Source organism: Ovis canadensis, chromosome 14 (assembly GCF_042477335.2).
Source record: "Ovis canadensis isolate MfBH-ARS-UI-01 breed Bighorn chromosome 14, ARS-UI_OviCan_v2, whole genome shotgun sequence".
NCBI classification, from domain to species: Eukaryota; Metazoa; Chordata; class Mammalia; order Artiodactyla; family Bovidae; genus Ovis; species Ovis canadensis.
In genome coordinates, this window is record NC_091258.1 from 37,853,288 (window position 1) to 37,871,665 (window position 18,378).

At 43.5% G+C, this 18,378-nt stretch overlaps 1 protein-coding gene across 4 annotated transcripts in view; it reads left to right on the plus strand.

Moving 5' to 3' along the window:
• The window catches only part of CES5A (carboxylesterase 5A), a 273,642-nt gene that overhangs the window by 250,631 nt on the left and 4,633 nt on the right, over positions 1–18,378 (plus strand). For 3 of the 4 annotated variants that reach the window (XM_069549888.1, XM_069549885.1, XM_069549886.1), the window contains 7 exons: positions 1,440–1,544; positions 3,183–3,323; positions 6,798–6,866; positions 8,648–8,795; positions 12,290–12,439; positions 14,938–15,010; positions 15,101–15,608. In XM_069549888.1, coding sequence (XP_069405989.1) covers positions 1,440–1,544; positions 3,183–3,323; positions 6,798–6,866; positions 8,648–8,795; positions 12,290–12,439; positions 14,938–15,010; positions 15,101–15,332 — 918 coding nt within the window. In that variant the 3' untranslated portion in view covers positions 15,333–15,608. Of the gene's footprint in view, positions 1–1,439; positions 1,545–3,182; positions 3,324–6,797; positions 6,867–8,647; positions 8,796–12,289; positions 12,440–14,937; positions 15,011–15,100; positions 15,609–18,378 lie in introns of those variants that run through there. The other variant, XM_069549889.1, reaches the window with a different exon arrangement.

The following is an 18,378-nucleotide window of genomic DNA, read 5'->3' on the forward strand; positions in this document are numbered from 1 at the left end:
TCTGAGGTTGTTTCCAGCTCAGTGTGAAATAACACTGGTACTGATAAATGCTGTCTGGCATGAGACTGGGGGAAGTGAAGCATGTGCCCCAGATATTTGTCATCTATCATCTTGTCTTAGCGCTCTACCAGATAAGAGGACCCGGAGGCCAAGGTCTCTCTGTATCTTTCATGTCCCAGCATAGTATCTGGTGTGTATTAGAAGATTCTAAATGTTTGCTGAATGAATGAGTTCACGAATGAGCTGATTCACTCAATGAATATTAATTAAGCACTGGACTATGGAGCCATCTCCTGGGTATCATTCACATTAGTGGTGCATTTTTTTAAACACCTTGTAGAAAATAACAACCAAGAGTGGGAACATAGAGCTGTAATATGATTTTTAAAAATACTCTCAATACCCAGAGAATATTGATTTGGGTAGAATGATATATCAAGCTACTTTAAGTTTGTGCGTTTGCCGCACACATATTGAGTGCTCATGGTTTTCTCTGCTCTATTTTAAGACCAATGAGTGTTTTCGTGGAAAAGGCATATACTAACTTAAGATTGTGTGTGTAAGCAGATGTGTGATAGTTCTTACAGCTTATCCATTATTCTTTGCTGGTGATATATAACTCAGTCCTTGTTTACTTAATCTACTTTGGCCACCTGATGCGAAGAGCCAACTCATTGCAAAATACCCTGATGCTGGGAAAAACTGAGGGCAGGAGAAGGGGGTGACAGAAGATAAGATGGTTGGATGGCATCAATCCTTTTTATGATTTTTAACCTGGAATCCATGGAAAGTAGAAGAGGTGGTTCTAGAACCCCTGCAGTTGTATGCAGACTGCCTGTGTGTGCGACTTTCAGGGAGAGGGTCTGTAGCTTCAGTTGGATACTCAGAGCATCCATGACTCCCAGAAGAGTAAGGGTCACTACTTTCAAGAGCCAAGTTCTATATATGTAGGAAGTCCAGGGAGAGAGCAGGAAGGTGTTTAGCAAAGGCTAACTAAGGCAGGAAGGTGAGGACACAGAGTAACAGGAGATTAGAAGAGGAAGGGCTCATGGGTCTATGGTCTAAAAGGACATCCTGGAAAAGATGGGGCTTGGGCCTCAAGGAATGGGTGTAGAGACAGAAAAAGGATGTTCAGGACATGTTCAGATGCTCCAGGTTGGGGTGGCGGTGGGGCTTGAGCAGAGCTGACAGGCTGAGACAGATCCAGCTCAGGTGATTACTAAAGATGGCGAGGAGGGCCAGGCAAGAGAGAAAGGATGATGCAGCGCCGGCCTGTCCTCAGTGTGTGCATTCCACTATGGGCCCGTGGTGGGAGAGGCCACATGCTGGTCTTCATATATCAAGCAGCAGCCTAGGGCTGGACTGAGGACGTTTTTCAACTCTCATTTTCCTGGAGGCTTTCAGTTCTGTGCACTGACCTGTTCCTTCTCCGAAAATAGTTGCAGACAATTGCAAGTATTTGTGACTGCAACGCATCAGACTCCGTGGCCCTGCTGCAGTGCCTGCGGGCAAAGTCCTCCAAGGAGCTGCTGAGCATCAGCCAGGTGAAGAGGGAGGGGAATTTGGGGACAAGGTTGTCCTTTGAATGGAATCGTAGACAAATCCTACTTCTCTCTTATTTATTTCGATTCAGAACTTGGACAGATGGGGGTTGGGGATTCCTAGTAATGACTGTAAAAAAAGCAATGTGGAATATAGAGCTCTTATAGTTTAATTTAAGGAGATTGACAAGCCAGGGTGCTGCCTAGCTTGGAGAAGACACAACAAAACACAAAGACTATAATTGTCTCTACATCAGTGAAGGGATCTCACAGGGAAGAGGGTCCACATTTGCTCCACAGGCCACCAGGAGCTAAACTCAAGATCAAGAGCTGGAAGTTGGGGAGCCATAACTAAGCGCTTTCTAAAAACTCAGGTATCTGAAAAAGGATCAGCTCCTTTAGAAGACAGTGAGATACCCACCTCTGTAGGTATGCAAGCAAAGTCTAAATGACTATAGATGAATTTCAATCACTAAGGAATTCACTGGACTGGATAATTTTTTATGCCTAATCTTCCAATCTTGAGACCTTCTGATAGTCCTTGAGAGAAAATGAAGTCCTTACCTGTCTGATTCCAACATTTATTAAACAATTATTTGGCATGGATTGAAAAATCTGCTACAAGTTGTACTAGGATCAAGGAAATAGATAAGTTCTTGACCCAATGTAGTCTGAAAGTTCTCTTTGTGGGCTCTCTTCTACCTCTACTCCCAAAACAGAGACCTAAAAAAAAAAAAAAAAATCATAAATAGAACCAGATGTTGCTTCCTAAGACCCAAGAACCGTCCATCCAGACCCAAGTCTCAGTGCTGAGGAAGATGCCTTGGGAAGATGCTCACAGCAACCCACACTACCCTGGCCATCCCCTCACCTCACCTCTCTGTCCATCGCATTTGGACAGTGGTTCCATGCTTGAGCATGCATCAGACTCACCTGGAGGGCTGGTTACTGAGCTGCACGCCCCAGAGTTTTGTATTTGGCAGGCCTGGGATAGGGCATGAGAATTTTTTTTAAGGTTTATTTTTGTTTATTTTTGGCTGTGCTGGGTCCTCATTGCTGTACAGGGTTTCTCTAGTTGCAGAGAGCAGAGGCTGTTCTTTGTGGCGGTGTGTGAGCTTCTCATCGCAGTGGCTTCTCTTGTTGTGGAGCACAGGCTCTAGGCACCTGGGCTTCAGTAGTTGTGGCGCACTGGGCTTGGTTCCTCTCAGGCACGTGGGGTCTTCCTGGACTGGTGATCGAACCTGTGTTCCCTGCATTGGCTGGCGGGTTCTTTACCACTAGACCACCAGGGAAGCCCGAGAACTTGCATTTCTAACAAGTTCCCAGGCAATGCTGCTGGTCCTGGCGCCACTTTCTGAGAATCATTGTGCGGGGGTATTATATATCTTAGGGAGTTACTACTTTTTTATCCTCATTTAGAAGACCAGGAAGTTCAGGCCCTGAAAAGTTGGGCCCCTTTGCCCAAGTGAGTGGCAGAGTTGGCCAGGCAGCACTGATGCCTTGAGATGGGCCAAGAGTGATTGATTTTTCTTTCCTTAATGCCTTTTGCTGTAGTGGATTGGCTCAGTTGGGCTAGAGTCTGGGGACAGCAGATTCTGTGAAATGAAACAGCTACTGATTTTCTCTTCTTCCTTGTTTCAGAAAACCAAGTCTTTCACTCGAGTGGTTGATGGCCTTTTCTTTCCTAATGAGCTGCTAGACCTGTTGGCTCAAAAATTATTTCATCTGGTTCCTTCCATCATCGGAGTCAATAATCACGAGTGTGGCTTCCTGCTACCCATGGTAAGAATTCCTCTGTGCCTCCTCCCACTCCTTCAACAGTGAGGCAGCTGTCTGCTTCACACTTGTTTCACACTGGGCATGCACATAGATCTCACCAGCATCAACCTAGATAGCATATTCTAAAGCAGAGATATTACTTTGCCAACAAAATTCCGTCTAGTCAAGGCTATGGTTTTCCCAGTGGTCATATATGGATGTGAGAGTTAGACTGTGAAGAAAGCTGAGCGCCGAAGAATTGATGCTTTTGAACTGTGGTGTTGGAGAAGACTTGCGAGTCCCTTGGACTGCAAGGAGATCCAACCAGTCCATTCTGAAGGAGATCAGTCCTGGGTGTTCTTTGGAAGGAATGATGCTGAGACTGAAACTCCAGTACTTTGGCCACCTCATGGGAAGAGTTGACTCATTGGAAAAGACTCTGATGCTGGGAGGGATTGGGGGCAGGAGGAGAAGGGGACAACAGAGGATGAGATGGCTGGATGACATCACCGACTTGATGGACGTGAGTCTGAGTGAACTCTGGGAGTTGGTGATGGACAGGGAGGCCTGGCGTGCTGCGATTCATGGGGTCGCAACGAGTCGGACACGACTGAGTGACTGAACTGATACTGATACTGATGAGGGCTGGAGCCCATCACCCCAAATACACAGCAGTCACTTTTTCTCAATGAAGGAGGAGAACTGTGGATTGGGGGCAGCTGCAGCAAGTGTTCACTCTGTTCTTCCTATAGGGTTAAAGAAACAACTGTACAAAAAAGTAAGACATCCAAGTGGACTTTGTTCAAAATATTACAAATGATTGTTTCAAATAAGCACTGTTTCTCCCTCAAGGGTGAAATTCATACAGGTTTAGAAAACTGCAGACCTTCACACTTTCATTTCCAGCCTTGGTTCTGGCATTTCATTTCCAAGAATGCCAGTGCAAGTTGCAAAATTATTGACTTGTTTCATTCATCCAGCAAATATGAACCAAGGGTTTACTCTATGCCCTGCACTCAAAAACAAACAAACAAACAAACAGCATTCAGCAATGAGCAAGTCACATGGTTCCTGCTTTTTGCCAGCTTACATTCTCAAGGGGAGAGACAGATGATATGCAGGATTGAATGCATGGTTTCAGAGAGTCTAAGGGCTATGAAGGACGTAGACTAAGAGGAGGCTTCTTTAGGGAGCAGAAAAGGGGTCAGGAAAGGCTTCTCTGAGGAGGGACCATTTGAGCTGAGATCTGAATGCTTAGTAGGAGCCATGATTCATTTGACCCTGTAGTTTGAGTCTCCCCATTTAAAACAAGCTTTTCATCTGTCCTCAGAGGGCTTCCCAGGTGGCACTAGTGGTAAAGAACCCACCTGCCAATGCAGGAGACATAAGAGAAGCAAATTTGATCCACGGGTTGGAAAGGTTCCCTGGAGGAGGAAATGGCAACCCACTCCAGGATTCTTGCCTGGAGAATCCCATGGACAGAGGAGCCTGGCAGGCTACAGTCCACAGGGTCACAAAGATTCAGACACAGCTAAAGCAACTTAGCACACATGCATGCTGTCCTCAGAAGAGAGTGCTCAATTCTAAATATTTCCTAGTTCATTTCTACAGATCAACCTCCATCTTTCAAGTACGGGCAGTGAAATACAGTGTATGAAATGCAGGCTATGAAATACAGTGGTTTGTCGAGTTACAAGGCTAGCTGGTGGTCCTCTGGAATCAAAACCCTGAGATCACTGGGTTGTTAAAGGCATGTTCTGGCGATTATTAATTTGACATACAGAGCAATGTTTCAGGGTAGGTGAGGTGGGGATTTTTGTCCCTCGTTGTACTTGAAGCAACTGAGTCACAGACTGTGGCTTAAGTTACTTCTTTTAATGCTTTGTGTATCTGTACTAGAGAAAGGGAGACAGGTGCTACTGATAACAGCCACATCACCATAATCACTGTGATTGAGTGTCTTTCATAAGGCAAGTGTTTGGCGACTGTACAATAATGCAAACAGGCATTATTATCCCCATTTAGCAGCTAAAGAAACTGAGACTCAGAGAGGCTAATGTGACTTTCCTAAATCTCCTAGCTAGAGAGGAGACAGCAGTGTATAAATTTCATATGTTTAGGTTCTGCCTGTAAATACTGAGTTCTCTATTTACTGGCTGTGTGACCTTCAAGGAGCTGCCTAACCTCTCTGAACCTCTGTTCCCTCATCTATGAAATATGGCTAAAGTTACTACCTGCCTCACAGGTGCATATCAAATAGCCTGGCATATAGTCTAAATGCTAGGCATTTATTAGATATTGGAATTATTCAAGTGGGAGGACAGACTTGGTGTCCATGTCTGTATAGCACAAAAGCCTGCATAAGTGCTGTCATTCTGTGGTTGTTTGAGACCATAGAAAGTCTCCAAAAACCAATCCTAGCTCCTGAACATACAGAGAGGGTTCTTAGTAGTTTAAAAGTACTTGTGGATTATTTGAAAGACTCTAGGGGTTCTCTCAGGTTCCACAAGACAGATTTGTTTAAATATCTGTCATGATTCGTTACCCCAAGATTTTCAGCAGAAAATGTACCAGAGAAATTCATTTGACAAGTGAATACTATTTCTATTCCCTCATGTTTTTAAGCTGTGATATTGGCCAGGGAAGGGTCATTTTAAAAATAACTGCTTGTAGCTCTTACTCTGTACCAAGCAGCCTCTGTGTTTTTAACCATCCACTCTGCAGCCTCACGTGCTGCCTGCCTCTGCCAACTGCTGGTTTCTCAGACAGCCCAATGACAAAGGACTTTAGAAAGAGAGCAATAAATAAACCACTTCAACTTGCTGTTGAAGCCAAGTGGTGGTCTGTATTAGTTTCCTAGGGCTGCCGTAATGAAATACCGCAGAGGTGACTTAAACCACAGAAAAGTATTTTCTCAATGTTCTAGAGGCTAGAAGTTCAAGATCAAAGCTCCAGCAGGTTTGGTTTCCTCTGCGTCCTCCTCTTTGGTTTGCCGGTGGCTACCTTCTCTCTGTGGCCTCACAAGGTCTTTCCTCCATGTGCACACCCCTTGAGTCTCTGCATGTCCAAATTTTCTCTTCTTATAAGGATACCGATCAGATTGGATTAAGGCCCATCCTAGCATCCTCATGTTAGTTTAACAACCTCTTTAAAGACCCTCCTCTCTGTACACAGTCACATTCTGAGGTCCTAGGGGGTCCACATAGGAATTTAGTAGAGGACACACTCAACTCATAACGTGGTGGCCACTCAGCTCCCTCAAGACCTCAGGTATGACAAGGAATGGCTGCTTGATAAATTCAAATGTGAGAAAAAGAATCATCATTGTTCAACCAACCCACTGAGGCTGCTCCTTACACATGGACCCCTTGGGGCCAAAAGCGTTCCTGCTCTAGCCAGCCTCCCCTCTGAAAGGTGGGTGCCTGGGCCGTTGGGGACACCAGTTTCCCTTCTGATGACCTGATGTACTCATGGAGGACTCCCTGCTCCTTTCCACAGAAGGAGTTTCCTGAGATCCTCGGGGGCTCCAACAAGTCCCTCGCCCTGCAACTGATACACTCAGTCCTGGTAAGTGGGCATGACTCTCCTCCGCGATCCATTCATTTCACAAACCTCCTGGGTCACACTCAGGAGTAAGGCTGGGATAGAGATTTAGTCACTCATTCATTTAGTAGATTTTCACGAAACAGAGTTCTGCAATCCCCTGTCCACAGTCTCAGCATCCAAATAGCTCTGACAGCCCCAAAACTCAGCAGCCAAAATTGACCTAGACTGATCCACAGCCATTGGTCTTCATTATTCCTACACGTTCATTCACTTTAATCCGCTATATGTTTCTCTGTGATCATATGAATGTGGGGGCTGAGCATATCATATAATATGCAGCATATGTGCTGAATTATTCATCTAAGAACTGAAAAGTTTTGAATTCTGAAAACCACCTGGGACTAGAGACCCATATTCACTGCATACCAGTCAGGTACTGTTCTATGTTCTAGCAATGCTGAGGGCCTTTAGTCAATCATTTATTCATTCACTCCCTATACTAGGGATATAGAGATATATTTAACCTAGACACTAAGACAGAGATAGATTTCTTCCCTTCCTTCATTTCTTCTTTCCATAAACATACACTCAGTGTGTATTCTGTACCAGGTTCATTTCATTCATTTTTTCATTGAATAAATGTTTCTTGAAAGTGTGCACACCCTGGCATGTGCTTAGGTCCTGGGCACAGTGATAGAGGAACTGAAGAGCCTCTTAATGAAAGTAAAAGAGGAGAGTGGGGAAAAAAAAAACTGACTTAAAACTCAACACTCAGAAAACTAAGATCATGGCATCCAGTTCCATCACTCCATGCCAAATAGTTGGGGAAACAATGGAAACAGTGAGAGACTTTATTTTCTTGGGCTCCAAAATCACTGCAGCTGGTAACTGCAGCCATGAGATTAAAAGACACTTACTCCTTGGAAGAAAAGCTATGACCAACCTAGACAGCATATTAAAAAGCAGAGGCATTACTTTGCCAACAAAGGCCCATCTAGTCAAAGCTATGGTTTTTCCATTAGTCATGTATGGATGTGAGAGTTGGACCATAAAGAAAGCTGAGCACCAAATAATTGATGCTTTTGAACTGTGGTGTTAGAGAAGACTTTTGAGAGTACCTTGGACTGCAAGGTGATCAAACCAGTCAATCCTAAAGGAAATCAGTCCTGAATATTCATTGGAAGGACTGATGCTGAAATTGAAGCTCCAATACTTTGGCCACCTGATGCAAAGAGCTGACTCATTGGAAAAGACCCTAATGCTGGGAAAGATTGAAGGTAGGAGAAGAAGGGGACAACAGAGGATGAGATGGTTGGATGGCATCACTGACTCGATGGACATGAGTTTGAGCAGGCCCTGGGAGTTGGTAATGAACAGGGAAGCCTGGCATGCTGCTGTCCATGGGGCCGCAAAGAGTCAGACACGATTGAGCGATTGAACTGGACAGTGATAACAGGCACTCTCCCTGCATTTGAGGGACTTGTAGACTGTCGGGATGGGTGAACATGACCAAACACCTCATACTGGGGTTAAGAACATGGGACCTGGGTGCAAATAGACTTGTGAAGGAGTCATGGTTCCACCACTTTGGACAAACCTCATCACCTCTTTAAACCTCAGTTCCCTCACCTGTCAAATGGGGTTAATTCTGATACCTGCATCATAGTGTTACTGTGTGGATTCAATGAGACAATGTGTATAAAGCACTCAGAATTATGCCTGCAAAGGCAAAGGTTTGGCGAGTGTCCCTATGATGACTATTGTGGTTGACCCGGGTCTCTTGCTACCATGATGTTTTACAGCACATCCCTGTCCAGTATTTATACCTTGTGGCTGATGAATATTTCCACAACAAGCACTCTCTGCTCGATATACGAAATCGCTTCCTGGATTTACTTGGAGATGTGTTCTTTGTGGTCCCTGGGCTGGTCACAGCTCAATATCACACAGGTGAGTCTCCTCGCGCCCCTCCTCCTGCCAGGCTGGTGGCCGCAGGGATCCCTGTCGCCTGTGTACTGGCGGCCACGTGCGCTGCCCTGTCCCTGTGTTCCCTTGCTGAGAGGGAGCTCCCAAGGCTGCCTGGGATATAGCGCTGCATGCTGACCTTCGCAGTTCCCCTGCCTTTCAGAGTTCAGGAATGTTCATCAGTCCTTGTTGATTCTAGTACTTTCCTTTCTTCAGGACTATGTGGAGAAGTCCCACCCCCCCCCCCCCGACACACATTTTCAGAGGCCGGCCCCCACTTACCTTTCTCTTTGGAATGCGTGCGTGTGCATGCTCAGCTGTGTCTGACTCTCTGTGACTCCATGGGCTACAGTCTGCCAGGTTTTCCAGGCAATAGTACTGGAGCCAGTTGCCAATTCCTGCTCCAGGGGATCTTCCCGACCCAGGGATCAAACCCATGTCTCCTGCATTGACAGGTGGATTCTTTACCACTGAGCCACCTGGGAAGCCCTGTCTTTGGAAATGTCTTCCCAAATATCTATAAGGAGTAGTGGAGCAATAAGAAAGAGATTACTTGTGGGGCACAAACCTGCCCTTCTTTTTTAAAAAAAGTTTGTATTTATTTACTTTTAATTGAAGTATAGTTGATTTACAATGTGTAAATGTGCTATACAGCAAAATAATTCAGCTACATATATGTGTGAACATACACATATGTATTCTTTTTAGTATTCTTTTTCATTATGGTTTATCACAGATATTGAGCATAGTTTCCTGTGATGTACAGTAGGACCTTGTTGTTATCCATTCTATATATAATAATTTTCATCTGCTAACCCCGAACTCCCAGTCCATCCCTCCCCCATCCCCCTTCCCTCTTGGCAACCACAGATTTGCTGTCTGTGTCTGTGAGTCCGTTTCACAGTTAAGTTCATTTGTGTCATATCTTCGATACCACGTGTAAGTGATGTTGTATGGTATTTGTCTTTTTCTTTCTGGCTTACTTCGCTTAGCATGGTAATCTCTAGCTGCATCCATGTTGCAGCAGATGGCGTCATTTCATTCTTTTCATGACTGAGTAGTATTCCACTGTGTATATATGTGAATATATAGATACATACACACACACCTCCTCTTCTTTATCCATCCCTCTGCTGAGGGACATTTAGGCTGTCTCCATGTTTTGGATAGTGTGAGCACTGCTGCTCTGAACATTAGGGTGCACGTGGATTATGGGGCTTCCCAGGTGATGCTAGTGATAAAGAATCCTTTTGCCAAAGCAGGGCATATATATTTAATTTATATATATGAATGATTATTTGGCCATTAAAAAGGAATGAAATATTGATACGTGCCACAACATGGATGAAGACTGGAAGCACTGCTAAGTGTAAGAAGCCAGACACAAAAGGTTATATGTTGTGTGATTCTGTTTATGTGATATGTCCAGAACAGGCAAATCTACAGAGTCATGCAGTTTCCATGAATGAAAGGGAGGGGTCAGTGAGGGAATGAGTGCTTCAGCAGGCCTGGGTTTCTGTCTGGAGTGACAGAACATTCTGGACCTAGATAGTGGTGATGTTTGCACAACATTCTGAACTTTCTAAAAGCTGCTGAATTACACACCCTGAAACTGTTAAAATATTGACATTTATGTTGGTGAGTTTTTACGACTTATAGTGAAGAAACTGCAAAAGCAAGCCACAGATGGAAGAATATATTCACAACACAGCTATCCCACAAAAAAATCCATATCCAGAACAGAAAAATTCTTATAGTTCAATAATGAAAAGACAAATAATCCATTTACAAATAGGTGAAAGGCTTGAAAAGACACTTTGCAGTAGAGGAAAAAGGAGAACAAAAACACATGAAAAGGTGCTCAACAGTATTAATCACCAGGGAAATGCAAAGTAAACCCCAAATGAGGCAATCATTTATACCTGCTAGAATGATTAATATTTAATATTAAAAACTCAAAACATATACCAAAAAGTATTGCCAAGCATGTGGAATGTTTAGCACTTTTGACAAGAATGTAAAATGGTTACAATCACTCTGGAAAATGGTACGTTCCTTACAAAGTTAAACATATACCTACTCTATTATTCAAGTATACATAAGACTTGTGTATGGATATCCACAGCAGCTTCGATCATAATAGCCCAGAACTGGAAGGAACCCAAAATGTCTTTCATCAGAAGAACAGATAAATAATTTATGGTATATTCATGCAATAGCATACTACTTGGTGACAAGGAATCAACTACTACTGATACAGGGAAAACATGGATAAACCTCAAAACGTTTTGATGAGCCAAAGAAGCCAGATTCAAGAGAGTACCTATTGTGCTTTCCATTCACACAAAGTTCAAGAACAAGCAAAATTAATCAATTGTGAGAGGAATAAAAGTATTGTGTTTCTTGGTAGAATGACTAGAAGGAGCTACAAGGGAACTTCTGGGGTGATGGAAATGCTCTGTATCCTGCCTAGGGTGGTGTTTACATGAAGGTGCACGCATTTGTAAAATCTCATCAAAATGCACCCTTAAAATCTGTGCTTGTTACCTGATACTTTGATGAAAAGAGAGAAAATGAGAGGAAAGGAAGCAGAGATAGTGAGTACAAGGCAACTGCATTATCAGGCTAGCTAGAAAGGATTTAGAGAAATAAGCCAGTAACTGGAGGGGAAGTTGAGACCAAGAGTATATATGATTGTGTGTGTTTCTCTGTGTGTATGCATGCATGTGTGTGTGTGTGCTTTAATGAGAGACTCTGTAAGCTTACTTGCCACTGATGGTGACAATCCAATAGAGAGAAACTGATGCAGAGGAGGGGAAATGACAGAGCGAAGACGTTCACTAGAAGAGAGATGAAGCAACATAGGATGCAGTGGAGCATCTTGGAAGCAGGAGGATTAGCTTTGTCCTATTTTCTGCAGACAGTGGAACCAGGGTCAATGAAAGGAAGTCACAAGGAGGTACATCTTGGATCAGTATAAAGAATTTTTTTAAATGGAGAATAATTGCTTTACCATGTTGTGTTAGTTTCTGCTGTATAATAACATGAATCAGCTATAAGTATACATACATCCCCTCCCTCTTGGACCTCCCTCCCATCCACCCCCACCCCAGCCCTCCAGGTCAGCTGACCTCAGCTGCCCACTAGCTATCTATTTTACACATGGCATATAAATACATGTCAATGCTATTCTCCTAATTTATCCCATCCTCCCTTGGTTTTTGTTTGTTTGTTTGTTTGTGTTGAAAAGTAGAACCGTTGCCCTTGCAGGCTGCCCTGAGGGGTAATGAGTTCTGTTTCCAGGAGCAGGAAACCCTAGCCTCAGATGAGGAAGGAGTTAGCTTGGTTTAGGTCACCTCTAGTCTCTGGGCTGTTCCACCTGAGTCTGTGAATCCCAGACCAGATGGGTGGAGTGCGGGGCCAGCCTCTACTGTCCCCTGCCTGCATGTCTACCACAAACCCTCTCTACCTTCCTGTAGATGCTGGTGCCCCTGTCTACTTCTATGAGTTTCAGCATCGGCCCCAGTGCTTGAAGGACAGGAAGCCACCTTTTGTCAAAGCTGATCACACTGATGAAATCCGCTTCGTCTTTGGAGGTGCCTTCCTGAAGGGCAACATTGTCATGTTTGGTAAGAAACTGGCCTGAGGGGTTCCTGCTCTTGCAGGAACATGAAATAGGGAGAAGGGGCTAAGGAGAGAATCACCACCTTTAGCATGAAGGCTCACCCACCCCACCACTATGTGAGAGCCTGGGAGGGCTGGCAGGGTGGACTGAACCTCTGGTTTACAGACACAACCTTTCCCTGGAGAATGGCCCCACTCATAGTTTTAGAAACGAGGATGAAAAAGAAGGGCCAACATTTGCTCGATAAATTTTTCTGTCTGGACTAAAGGCAGGGTGGGCACCTGGGGACACTCATGCAATTCGATATTTATTTACTTGGCTGCACTGGGTCTTAGCTATAGCCTGTGAGTTCCTCCATTGTCTTGCGGCACACAGGATCTTCAGTTGCACCACGTGAACTCTTAGTGGCAGCATGTGGGATCTAGTTCCCTGACCAGAGATTGAACCTGGGTCCCCTGCATTGGGAGTGCACAGTCTTAGTCTCTGGACAACCAGTGAAGTCCCACAGTCTGATCATTGTGAGAAACAAAGCCACTTAGTTCCCTCTCCCTGACACCTGATCTTATCCTCCCTGCCCGTCCCAGAGCTCCTATGAGGCTACCATCCAGGGCTTTCAAAGGCAAAAACCATATTTTTCATAATTTTAGCTGAAAGTGGTGTGGATTCAGGTGATCTTATGTGAATGCTTGTGAACTGTTTCTAGTGAGGTTAGCTCATTTATTCCTGAGCTTATGACCTGTTCAGTGAGGTTATCAAAAATTTAAAAACCACAGGAACTATACACAGGAGTCATGACTAAACTAGTTCATTAAAAATATTGCTCAATATGGACCCTTAACCAATTCACGCTGGCCTCTCTGTGATAAGGACAGAACCTCTCCTCTAGAGTGTGTGTAGTGTGGTTTGTTCGTTGCTTTATTTATTCTTTCTTATCTTTAATGCCAGTACTAACAGAACTACCTCTTAGGTTGTCATAAGGATTAAATGAAACAATTCTCATAAATCACGTGGTGAGTGCTTAATAAATACTACTGTTACTACTCAGTAGCCATCACTGAGTCTGTAGTATATGATGGGCACATGGACTCTCAAAAATGGACAAATGAACAACATGTGTTTGTGTCAAAGAGTTAAATTACTTGATATCTGAAGAGCTTGTGGAATCAATGCGAAAAGCACAACCCAGTCAAAAACTGAGTAACAGATATAAATAGATAGTCTAGGGAAACAGAAACACCAGTGGCTTTTGAACATAAAAATCTACCCAGACTGGCTCCTGGCAAAGAGGATTAAAAACTAACCTTGACCAAGTAATCACTTTTCATAGGTCACAGTTGGGAAGAACATTTTACATAATGTATTTGAGCAGGTGGGGGATAATAGATAATGGAACACTCTATCAAAACTTAAAATGCATGTAGTCATTAGTCCAACAATTCAACTTCTAAGATTTTTTTGTGTGTGCAATTATACTTCTTTGTGTGCAAAAATATATATGCACACAGTGAAACATTGCTTTTTTGAGCAAAAGATTGAAAAAATGTCAAGACCCATTAATACAGTAATGGATACCTGAATTATATATTTACATATAATTAATTGTAAATATGGGCTTCCCATGTGGCTCAGTGGAAAAGAATCTGCCTGCCAATGCAGGAGATGCCAGAGATGTGGGTTTGACCCTTGGGTTGGGAAGATCCCCTGGAGGAGGAAATAACAGCCCACTCTAGTATTCTTGCCTGGAAAATCCCATGGACAGAGGAGCCTGGCGTGCTACAGTCCATGGTGTAACAAAGAGACGGACACGACTGAGCACGCACACAAGCACAGACATATAAATATATATTTATATATTATCTGTTTCTAGAACAACAAAGAGCAACAAATGGAAGCTTTATAGGTGCCAATGTGGAACTAACTCCTGGATACAGTTTTAGTGAAAGAGAAAGATACAGAATGTGTGTCCATTGTAGTACCAAGTGTGTAAAAAGATGTCTGCTTAAACCCACGTGCTCGTCTACACTCTCAGAAGTGCATTCAAGAACGAGGAAACAATGGTTGCCTCTGAGGTTGCCTCTGAGGCTGGTAACTCAGTGACTAGAGGGAAGAGATGGGGAGAAACTTAACTTTCATTAGACTTACTTCCTGTATTTCTAATTTTGTACTTTGAGCAGTATTACATTTTCAAATAAAATACAGATACAATTAATGGATTGGCAGAGAGGGAGAGAGGTGATCTCTGTCCCCAAGGAGATCGCAGTCACATGGACGGGCTGGAAGGGCAGTGGACAGACAGCAGAGGTGTGTGTTCAGCCTCCGCCATGCGAAAGCTTGGTTCCCTGGGCAAGTCATGGTCTGCAAATGCACAATGAGTATGGCGCCTCGGCAGGCTGTTAGGGACGCAACGAAAAGAAAGGCTCAAAAGCGATTCATCCAATGGGAGGCCCCTTGGGCTTCCAGCAAATCATTGTGGGAATGAGATTTTGTGATTATTTCCTCCAGAAGAAGCCACAGAGGAAGAGAAAGCGCTGAGCAGGAAGATGATGAGATACTGGGCTAACTTTGCTCGGACTGGGTAAGTGAACCTCCCAGCTTCCTCTGTAACCAGGTGTTTGAGGATGAAAATCTCACTGGGCATTTGAGGCAAAAAATCTCTCACTTCCAGGAATCCTAATGGGAACGGTCTGCCTCTGTGGCCGGCCTACAGGGAGTCTGAGGAATACTTGCAGCTGGACTTGAACATAAGCGTGGGACAGAGACTGAAAGAGCTGGAGCTGAAATTTTGGACAGAAACCCTCCCCTTGATGATGACCTCGGCCGGAGCTCTCCTGGCTCCTCTTTCGTCCTCAGCCTTCCTTTCTCTACTCCTGCCTTTCATTCTCTCTTTTGCTCCCTGAGGAGTTCTCTTCGTGTAGTTTTGATTTCCCTTCTCCTACGATTTCTTCCACCATCATTAGCTTCATCTATGTTCAGTTACTTTATGGAATCAGCTGTTCTATCTGTGTTTTGGGAACTTAGGGATGACCCTTAAAAAACTATTTTCAACATCAAAAAATGCTGTTTGTCTTGGAAGGCTACCAGATTTCTTTAGTAAATCTGGAAGAGGGCTGGCCCATCAGTTGGTATCATCATGATCCTCTTACTCATCTAAAATAAAATGAGAATGCAAAACAGATACAGGGAACAGAATTTAATTCTGGGCTGAAAACTCTCCCCCCAGTCCCAGCAACCAAGATGAAGTGGGCTTTCTGTCAGCAAAACATATCTTGCGTATGTTTCCCAAATTACGAGTCCTCCAACCCCCATCCAGGTGAATTTTAACCACAAACCAAGAATGGATGTCCTGAACATCACTGCCTTGAACTATGTCTCTTATCTGACTCTGGAGATATTTCAGGGAGGGGGACATACCAGAGATCCTTCTCAGAAATGGAAACCAGATGTCCTCCAAGGTCTGAGTCCCAGAAGTCAAGCACCAAGCAGCAAGTTCAGTCAGAGACACCAAGAAGAAAAGATGTTACACGGATGTGTGAAGACTAATCCATCATTCAGTAAATCTACACAGGATGCCTGATAGATACCCGTAATATCTCCAGTGGGCATATAGCGGTTAATAAAGGCATACTCTCCACTGAATGGTAAGCAGACAGGAAGCAAACATTCACACATGTGACTGTCTTACATTATTACATTGAAGAGTTCACTCAAGAAAGTAAGGCATTTTAAGAAAGTATAAGAGGGGAACCTAACTTAGGTGAAAGTCTCAGGAAGCTCTCTCTGGAGAAATAACATTTGTAATAAGGGATGAATTAAAGTTAACCACATGATAATTAGGGAGAACATTATACATACCATCATTCAAAGGGTGTACTTTTACTTTTTATACCCATTTAATCCCTGTTACATCCATATAACTTACCCAGGTAATTAGTGTTTATTTATTTTTTATTCCTTCAGAATTAGACATGAGGTACACAGAATAAGAAAGTCTATGAAATGTCAGTAACTTACAGTTCATCTAGGTCAGAGATCTTCACTTACAGCCTGAATCTGATCCCCACAAGTATTTTGTTTAGCTCACACAATGTCAAATATGTTTTGGAATTATTTTCCACCTAATTTTAAATTAGGGAAATTTCACATTAAAAGCTATATTTACAGCTTCTCAACGACAACAGATCTGCTGACACTGGAAAAGAATTACCACACAGTAATTCTGGACTTCTGAAAGCCCGTGAAATACCTTTGTGCAAATGAGAAGATGTCCTTTCCTCAGAACTCTCCCCAGAAAGTATCTACATCTGTGATATGAATGGCACGTCCTCTGAAACAGTGTCCTTGTACACTGTACAACCTTCATAAGCATTCTCTGATGGAACAGTCTGCAGGAGCTGAGGAGGGGCTATCCCTTGCCACAGGAATGACCTCCGAGTGACCCACAGCCCTCACTGTCCCCCACTGTCTTGGTCCTGGCCCACTTGCTCACTGACATCACCTGCCCCCTGAAGGTGTTTAGGTTTGGACCCCTTACCTTCTCATTTTGCAGTAATCTGCAGGGGTGATGGGATTCACCCAAGATCACTTAGTGAGTTAGCAGCAAGCCAACCTTGAATCAACCAGGCCTTGAATCTCTTGTCTCTCCAGAGCAAGACTCTTCCTGCCATGTTGGCTGCCTCCCTCAGCAGATGATCCAAAGTCGTTGGATTATCTCTAGTCTAGGTGATTTTGAGAGTTGCAGATCAGTGATGTTCAGGCTATTTTATGGCTCTTAAAAGAGGGACTGAGCCATATGCAAGCAAGCTGAAAATTCAATTGCTTCTGCAGCTGCAGAAGGCTAATTTCTACATTGATATTTGGCAAAACTACCAACTAGAAAATACCACTCAACTCATATTTTTAAATAGTATTATATTAAATGAAATTACACATTTATATACTGAATGCAGTCCTAACATCAAATATGGTTCTTATTTTGGTTGGTATCTTGCTGGAGGGAGCATGTTTCTACTTCATCCAGATATGGGGCCCTCTCCCCTCGTATTCCTGTCCACCTGCAATCAGATATTTTATCAAATCAAAGTTGACATATAAATGACACTTGGTATCCAATTTTTTTCATTTAATTCAGAATTTATATGGGGTGTAAGTAGAAGGATTATATAAAGGGTTTTTTAAAATCCAATGTCCAGCCACACCCCAGTCTAACTGAGGCAAAATCTTCTTGGGAGGGACCTGGATATCTATATTTTCAGCTTTTACATGTTCAGTGCACACCCTGAATAAGAACTGCTGAGCATTAATCATGTGGCATATGTATTTTCCTAATTGTTAGAGCATCTTAAAAAAAAATCAACTTTTATGGGGCATGGCCAAGATGGCAGAGTAGGAAGACCCCAATTCCACCTATCTCATGGGCAAACTAAATTATAGCTATTTACAGAGCAACTATCCATGAGAACGACATGAAGACTAGCAGAAACTATTTTGTAGGATCTACAATGAGATGGGTTGGAGGGGCAGAAATATTATAGTCAAGATCCATACCCCTGTATAGGCAACCCACAAACAGGATTATAATTCCAGCTGCAGAGGTTCCCCACAAGAGTGAGGGGTCTAAGCTCCACAGTGGGGTCCTCAGTCCAGGGGTCCTGCATGGGGAAGACGATCCCCCAAAACATTTGATTTGGCAGGCCAGTGGATCTAACTTTCATGAGAGACAGAAGCCTATAGGAAACAGAAACGCTACACTTACAGGCACACACAGAATCTTACATGCTGTGAGACTCAGGGCAGAAGCAGTCATTTGAAATTACCTGGGTCAGACTCATCACAGTAGGCCAACATCACCCTGATACTAAAATCAAACAAAGATATCACAAAAAAATAAAGTTACAGGCTGATATCACTAACAAACATAGATGCAAATTCCTCAACAAGCTATTA